Source organism: Budorcas taxicolor, chromosome 1 (assembly GCF_023091745.1).
Source record: "Budorcas taxicolor isolate Tak-1 chromosome 1, Takin1.1, whole genome shotgun sequence".
Taxonomy (NCBI): domain Eukaryota; kingdom Metazoa; phylum Chordata; class Mammalia; order Artiodactyla; family Bovidae; genus Budorcas; species Budorcas taxicolor.
In genome coordinates, this window is record NC_068910.1 from 56,558,027 (window position 1) to 56,566,982 (window position 8,956).

General features: G+C 42.8%; 1 protein-coding gene across 1 annotated transcript in view; it reads right to left on the reverse strand.

The window, feature by feature from the left end:
- The window catches only part of RBMS3 (RNA binding motif single stranded interacting protein 3), a 620,879-nt gene extending 618,005 nt beyond the window's left edge, over nt 1-2,874 (reverse strand). The window contains exons 1-2 of the mRNA XM_052644461.1: nt 2,812-2,874; nt 2,124-2,296 (exon numbers count right to left, since the gene is read on the reverse strand). Of these exons, the coding sequence (XP_052500421.1) occupies nt 2,124-2,296; nt 2,812-2,874 (236 nt within the window). The remainder of the gene's footprint in view (nt 1-2,123; nt 2,297-2,811) is intronic.
- Nucleotides 2,875-8,956: the final 6,082 nt, after the last annotated feature.

An 8,956-nucleotide genomic window follows, 5' to 3' on the forward strand; every position in this document is an offset into this window, starting at 1 on the left:
AGGGATTCAGGATGGAGAAGAACAGAATACTGACCCTGAGTTAAGAAGCCTAGCCAAGAGGTGATTTCCATGAGCCCAGATTCTTGCATTCTTCCTATACACAGAAAAACTCCAAAGTAATTACCTTGAGATGTCAAGTTTTCTTTAATTAACAGCAATCTTTTGATGTTCTGACTACTGGGTTTTTGCTGCAAAAGCTCTGTGGATATAACTGGCTTCTCTCTTGTCTCTTTGAAGCAGTCTGTCAGAGCTACCTGAGAGGCTGTCACTCACCCAGCCTTGAGTCCTCAGCAAGTTCACCAAATGAAACACAATTTCAACTTTTGGGTTGTGCTTTTCTTTTCCCCTCAAGAAGGGATTCTCCGAAAACCAGCAGCCTCATGATAATAGGAGGGAAACTGCTGAAATTCATGTTCTCAGGCCCCACCCCAGAACTAGTGAATTGCAACCTCAGGGGCCCAGACATCTATGCTTCCACAAGCTCTCTGAGTGGTAGAGAGCAGTAGGGATCTTTCCTCAATACCTACCACTGTTTTTATGAATGAGATTCACACTCAAATATAATAGCCAGTCTACTTCTTCACATCAGTGTCCATTCCAGGAGATTCTTCATCTGAAGCTTCTAATGTAAAGTCTATCATTTTTCATATCTGCAATGACCTTACTTTTCAAAATAGTTTCGTTTTTTCTAACAGTAGCAAGAAGTAAAAAAACTGTTGAGTGATTTACTAACCAATTCCCAACTTCAACATTTTATTGACCAAAACCTAACATATTTGTATGTCTTAGCCCTGGCATCTTTCTTTTTTAAAAAACTGCTTTCAAATAAGTATTTATTTTCCAATGTTCTTACCTCTTTCACAAATCAAGACAGTTGATAGTAGCAGGGATGGGGGGGGGACAGGGTGGGGGGCACTTCCCTAATCTACATACTTCCCTGTCCACTGATCATGTATGATCATGTTATGTATTTGTGTTCCATCTAATCTGCCATTTCCTGTTGTTTCGTATTTTTTCCCAATCTTCAAAACCAGGACAAAGGCAAATAAATACTATCTGCCTTGTTTTCCTCTTCCAATATTTTAGAGGTTGGAAAATTTACAAAAGAAATATCCTCTCGACCTTCTTGTAAAAGCATTGCAAAAGAGCAGAAGAAATACTGAGTAATAGTTTCCCTAATTTAAAAATACCCAGCTAAGGCACACTCAAATAACAAACAGCTGCACTGATACTACTTTGAAAATAATCAGCAATCTAAAATTAAGGACTATGATTCTTAATTCATTATCCATTATTCATATTATTTGAAGGATAAACTTAAATATGTTTAATTCATTTGCACAGAAATAGAGTTAATAACATAAGTGTTGGTAGATAGTAGGCGAATGAAAACATTTTGGAAGGGCATTTAATCGCTACCATATTTCTTGGGAGATATCAAACTACTTGGTGACTGTGGTTCTTGGCCTTGGTGAGAAATATATTTAGTGGGCTTGGAAATAGATGTTTTCAAGGATACGAAAAGATTAGCCTTCTGATCTTCCAGTTACCTGGTCCCAGCTGAACTTATATTTACCAAACAAGAACCGGCCAGAAAAGCTTCGCAACTAGCAAGTGACCATCCTGAAATCTACAACTTCTGAGTTTTTGTGATTTCCATCACTAATACCTCTCTTAAAAATTTTTTTTAAAAAAAGCAGTTTCTTTCATGAGATTCATCAATGGTTCCTCTAGCCACAACGTGTGAAGTCCCACCAGCCACAACATGTGAAGTCCCACCAGCCACAATGTGTGAAGTCCCACCAGCCACAACGTGTGAAGTCCCACCAGCCACAGGTGTGAGAACCCAACTCCACGACTGCTCCTCATCTTTCCAGTCAATATGTGCACATCAGCCAGCACCCCTATTTCCCTCTGCTCAAAACGCTTCTCTTTCAGAGCAAAAGGCAAACAAATTCCATTTCCCCAAATAAGCTAGACTCAGATCTCAAATATAAGTCCCATTTGTGCAGCAGAGTCTTTCTCACAGGGTGCACTGGGTACAAAAGCCAGCCCCATATGGGTGAGCCCCGGGGGGCAACACGGATGCAGGTGGAAATGGCGCAGAGAACGGGGACACTTACGGTTGGCACAGCTTGATTAGGTCCTGGTCAGTGGTGCCTGGTGGGAGGCCTCGAATGTACAGGTTGGTTTTACTCAACTGTTCCCCGCTGCTGTTGCTGCTGCTGTGGTTGCTGCTGCTGTTTGTGCTGGGGCTGGGAGGAGCCATGGGGTGGGGAGCTGGTGCATAGGACTGCTGGAAACAGAAAAGGCTGTTACTGGAAAAACAGAGCCAGCAACCTATTCCCAGGCCAGCAGAGCAACTCGAAAGCAATGCAAGCTTCTCAGCATCTCCAATCCACACATGCACACTCTGCTCCGGGGCACTTCTGAGAACATCCTTTGCTCTTTCCCGCCCTCTGGCTCTGCCTCTGGATTGGCCCAGCACAGTTCCCTCCTGGTGCACCAGGGCTCTGCCCCTAGCTCACCTTTGACAGCAAGCCATCTCTGCTTTTGCCTCTACTCTGCGTTCCCTCCTTTTCTCCAAAGAAACTTTCTCATATTTGTTTTCCTCACCTGTACTCTTCATTGTGATCACTCCATAAATAGAGATGCTATGAATCAAACAATGAATGAATGCCTCTATCTGATCTTGTTCTCCGCATTCCCAAATCTGCTCCTTCCTGGTGAACGCTCTGTTTGCAGGCTGAGCCACTGTTTTCTTCTCTTGGAGTCACTCTGATCCAAAGTCTAAGCCTAGGCACTACTGACAAGCTGACAGGATAATCCTTTCTTGTGGGGGCTGTTCTGCTCACTGCAGGCAGGTGGCGGCATCCTTGGCCTGTACCCACCAGATTTTAGTAGCATCCATTTCCCAGCTGTTGGCCAAAACCGTGTCCACACACTGCCAAGTATCCTCCAGGGCGGAGAAATCTTTCTCAGGAAAGAACCATTGGTCAAACTTGTCACACTATTATGACAAAATGGAAATGATAAGATGACCCTCAGTGACTTGAGAAAATACAATGTGAGGGTCTTTATACCTATATATGCCTGAATTAGCAGACATTATTATTCTTTATTTCCTTTCAAACAGGCATATCTTCAAAAGTTCTGAAAATACATTGACCAACTGGGTTTAAGTCCCTGATATGAACATTACTGGTTGTGTGACCTTCGGATGGCACCTGAACCTCTCTGTGATGCAATAGTCTCATGAAAACGAGGAGGAAAAAATTACCCACCTCCTACGTCACAGGGTCTTTACAAAAACTCAGTGAGCTAATAATGCAAATAGACTGGTTCCTGGGCATCATTAATTGCACAATAAGTGTTAGCAATATAAAAAATTGAATAATAATAATCACAATCATGATATTTGTGAGTCATATCTGTCTTTTGTGTGTGCACTCAGTCATGTCCAACTCTTTGCAGCCCCATAGACTGTAACCTGCAGTCCTCTGTCCATGGAGTTTTCCAGGCAAGAATACTGGAGTTGGTTGTCATTTCCTCCTCCAGAGGATCTTCCCAACCCACAGATCAAACCCATGTCTCTGCACTGGCAGGAGGGTTCTTTACCACTAGCACCACTTGGGAAGTCCCAGTGATCTTCACCTTCAAATCTATCCTAGATTCTCTCAACTGTCATCTAGGATGCTATATAAATATACAGTGAATGCATTCATCATGATTCCAGCGGGGACACGCTGGAGATGTCTAACCTGAATATTCATCAGCTGTTCTATCAGGGGTGAGAAGTGAGTACTTATCCAACAGCCAGTGGGGGTTTCTTAAACACTCAAGCTATACCCCATACAATAAAAATTGAGTGATCACAGCACTTGGCCCATAAAGATAGGAGGCATTGTTCGGCCTTGTTTCTTGTTATAATAATCCATTTTACACCCTCCAAGATTTCAGATATGCCTTTGTCTCTATTCCCAACTGGCTCTAAGACAAGGCCTCTTGGATATGGGAAGTAAGGCTATATTATAGCTGATTCCCTTGGGTCTTTGCTTTCCGTTCCCTGCACAGCGACCCATTGCAAAGACGCATTGCTTTCTGCCCCGCTGTCATTCTTGCAGTCTCCATGCTGGAAGCCTTGGTGTTAGCTACACTCAACCACTTCTTCAGTATGGCTTAATCTAAGAGCAACATACTTAACACAGAATTTGAAAGTGAATGACACGGGAGAATGCTTTCTGTTCTCAATATTTGAATAAAATAACAACTATTCATTGTCTTTTGGAATGTCATATCTGCATAAAGCTGAATAGTTTCCTGGCTGACATTAAAAAAAATTCCTTCTTGACCTATGAAATCTACTTCCTGCCTCGAACACAGGGGAACATGTAAGCTCTCCCCGTTTACAAGCCCTGCACTTAGTAGGTGTTTAACACGGCCTTGTTGAAGCTGCGTTCTGGTCAGTGTATCTCACAACCAGATGGGATTTAGTTTTGATTTCCCTCCTGTGCACTAGTCTTTTAAATTTCCCAGCTTTTTTCAGGCTGTTTCTTACCACTTTCACCTCCCCTCTCTCCAAATTCTTTGAATTCCATTCTGTACTCAGGCTTCCTTTAAAATGAGGCTTTGTTTAAAGCACTTTTCCCATTGCAGAACCTTTAAAACCACCAGGGAGCCAGAAAAATGTCTCCAGCTTTATGTCTCACAGATCAGATGGACCGGTTCAGACCAAGTGAGTCCCTGACTGATCAAATAAGAAAGCACCAACTACAGGGTGATCAATCTGTGTTGACTTAATTCTTTTTTCACCCCAGGGGTCTTTGCAAGCATTTCCATAACTAGACACCATTTAGTAGATTGCATGGTGCTTAAAACCATAAATGTGCCCTCCAAAGGGCACACTGTATTCACTGGGAAAAATTAAAACAAAATGGTCAAAAATGAATCAAAGTGGGAATAAGTAGAGAGAACTTGTATGCATGGAAATGAGATATATATAATTTAAAAATAGAAGTAGAAGCACCAGATTCTTGTAGAGAAAGATGTATTTCCAAAACCCTTTGAAAAATACATACAATGAAGAGTGGTTTTCTATGTCCTATTCTTGTTTATAAGTTCTAGAAATTCTACTGAAAGATGTAGGCTTTCTCAGTCTCATTGAATCAATAAATGCACGGTTTTTTAAGACCCAGTGCCAACACTCTTGCTAATCCTTGATATTTTCATTTATCCGTTGATACACTGAACGATTCAGGTAGCAGCCTACATTATAAATCGCTTTTGTTTAAAGAACTATAAATTCCTTCCTCTGTACTCATTTTCAAAATACATATCCTTTAATCAACAAAACATTGGCAGAAGTTTCCCATAACGTCTGACGAACGCACAGGCTTAAACGAATTAATTTGTGAAAAGCAAAAGTGATTTTGCACACTCTGGCTACCAAGGACAAATAATTGAACTACAGCATCGTTAAAAAAAAGGGGAAAAAAGGAGCGTCAATAACCTTTAGGGGTCAATGGGTAAGAGCAGCCACTTAGTTGATTAAAAGTGGTTCTGATTCCATTCCCAATTCTTTGTTTTTAGACGGATTTGCAATTTTATCATTGATTAACATTTAAATCATTTTGAGGCACTAAGAAAGACACTTTAAAATATTAGAAAAAAAATTATTTCATTCAGATAAAATTGGCTTTGCCACCTCAAAGTCACACTTTATAAATCCTCTTTAGGAAGGGTGAGGACGTCCAGTCTGGGGATACAGAACATTGTTCCTCTGAGCTGTACCAGGGCAAGGCTGTGAATCTGCAGTGTCAGCTTGTTAGGTGTGAGAGCAACAGCAGGCTTCCAGAAGAGGGGCTTCAGACGGTGCTCCACTGAGGAGGGGGACAGAGAGCTTGTCATGAAGCTGCGCATGCTTGGGAAGTAAGCAGATTTTGCTTAGATGTGTTTTTATTCATGGTGGCATTGCTGGGAAGGTCTGTTAGGGATTCTGACACGAGGGCAAAAGCCCCCCTAACCACATGTCAGCACTGCTAAAGTCCGCTGATTGGCACCAGTGTCCTCTTTAGGAAGTTAAAAAAAAAAAAAATGACTTAGCATCCATTTTGGAAGATGCTATTCTTAATGATTCTAATAATTATAGGTAACATTTGCCATCTGCTTTCTGAGCATATTATATGTTATCTTCAGAACAATCCAAGGAGGCAAATCATTTCCTTCACGGTTTACAAATGAGAAAACTGAGGCACAGAAAGGGCCAATGACCTTCTCAAGGTCACACAGCTGGAACCCCAGTTTCAACCTGGGGAGCCTGACTGCAGCTCCCCAGGATGCTCATACAGAACCTTGCCTCTTCATGGTAGGGGCACCAAGAAACACAAAACCCCTCCTTGCAGAGAACTCTGCAGGATGGTGTCCTGCCGGGAGCTCTGGCCTGTCCAAGGACAAAGGGAGATGGAAAGACCAATGATGATAAACAGTCAACAATCAAAGGAAGGTCCACAAGCCCTTCCCCCCGCCATCAGAATTTAAATGAAGTTCACCTTAAATTTAATTTCAAAGGGGAAGTGACCATCAGAAGCAAGCGTGCTCTGAGTTTTTCAAATAATGTCAAACGAGAGGGTTCATTTGTCAGGATTCATGCTTTGTTATTTAATAACAGGAAAATGAACTGGCTTGTAGATCATCCCAAGCAGCTGATTCATTTAGTGTGCTTTGTTAATATGCCTCATTTTTCACATTTGAAAAGTGGATCAAGCAGGTCCTCCTACAATCTTGGAGAATGTGTGGCTTGGAGGGCAGCCCGTCTGTGCTTTCAACCCCTAGCTAGATACTTTGGAGAAAAATCGGAGAGGGATGTGAGTTGTGTTTTTCTTTGCTTGCTTGCTTTCCTGTTTGCTTGGACCGAAAGCACTTGGTACCTCAAAAAAACATTCACATACCAATAGAGTAAAGCAAATTGTTAAAAACCATCCTTTACATGAAGTTAAGGGATATTGGATGGATGCCTGGCTGAAGGTGGCACTGTAATGCACAGACCTTAACCAGGTCATTTTTAACGAGGGTCCCCACCTTGACTCTCCTGAGATTTTGGACAGGATAGTTCTCTGTTGTGAGGGGCTGTCCTGTGTATTGCAGGATATTTAACAGTATCCCCATCTTCTACCACTAGAGGCCAGCTGTGCTATCCTCCCCCCAAGTTGTGGCAACCAAAAATGTCCCCAGATATTGTCAAAGGTGCCCTGGAGCTATGACATCACCCCTGGTTGAGAACCACTGCTTCTTACAGATCCATCCCCTCTCCTAGCAAGGCCAGTAAAGTCCCCATTGTGGAATAATGACAATAACTCAATGGCCTAAAACTACTCATTGACCACCCCCTCATCTCACCAAAGTTCAGCTTCTTACCCTGAAGTGCATACACTGTTCACCTCCCCACGCCTCCACCCTTTGTTACTAACACTGCCACATATATGTGTCAGCAGACTTGGTCTGGAGCTGAAACCTACTTCTCCCTTTGATTGAAAACATAACTCTTTTACAAAGAGAATTTTAAATATTTTCTGCATGCAATTCCCCTTGGCTGGGAATCATGGGGTCTCGATGCCAAACTTCAGTCAATTCTCTTTGCAGCGTCTGGCTGCTGGCAGGATCCTGAAGCAGTTGGTTTGGTGGTTTGGGGTAGACTTGGACTCCATCACACAGCAGTCTGCTCTGGGATGGTCTCCCCAATTTGTTTTCATTCATCTCCAGCGCAAGAGAATTTGTACTCTTTTATCCACTCAAGGGTAAAGCCCTGGATAAAGTCTCCTGTGGGACTGACATGCCAACTCTTTTACTCTCCAAAAATGAATACAGACCACATTCCTGTCTTGAATCATACATTATTTAGCCTGCACGTACGCATGCAATCCATCGCGCAGTGGCTGCTGCTGCTGAGGCAGGCTGTTGGAGTCCTCCCCCAGGCAGGGTAATTTCCACGTAAACTCATTTCTGCAGACCTGTCCTCTGGTATCAACACTCCATGAGACAGTGGACGTGACAGAAATCATGGCAAGTGCTACAGTGCCTATGAGAGCCTCAAATGAGGGTGAAGAAGAATATTGTCCATGCAAGCAATAAGAAACATAGATAAATTAATATCTAAGGCAAGCAATGCGACTGTGGCCAGAGTTTCATGAACCACCTATCGGATGGCTTTGCAATTTTCTTTGAGACAATTGTCTCTCCATTCTGAAGACTATGACTGTGGAAAACAATGATTTCAATTATGCCTGTCATAATAGGGTTTGGAGAAAACCTGGCTCTCTTCTCTTTTCCCAACCAGAGCTCAGCTATGGAAATGAGCACTAAAGGATCAAAGTCCCCACAAAAGGCATTCATTTGTACATTCTGTCTACTGGCCTAAGTAATGGCTGCTGTCAGCAACAGTAACAGGCTGCTTAAGAGCTCTAAACTGGCCGCTTAGAGTCCACACCACCACTAACTAGTCACTTAAGCCCCTGGTCACGAGTAAAACACAGATTATGTTCATATTACTACATAGGACAGTTGTGAGGCTTTGAAGCCCTAATATATATAAATTACATATAAAACATTTAGCCCAGTGCCTGGCACAGATTTAATGCTCAGTATTTTTCTCTGTTCTTATCATTTGCACTGTCATCATGGGGCAGATCCTTAGAATGAACAGGGATCTCTCAGCCCTAGTTGGAGTTGCTGCTTAGTCACAAAGTCACATCTGACTCTTTCGCAACCCTAAGGACAGTAGCATGCCAGCCGCATCTGCCCATGGGGTTTCCCAGGCAAGAGTACCAGAGTGGGTTGCCATCTCCTTCTCCAGGGGATCTTCCTGACCTAGAGATCAAACCCGAGTTCCCTGCATTGGCAGCGCCTTCTTTATCACTAAGCTACCAGGGAAGCCCCCAAGTTGGAGTAACTGACCTCTAAG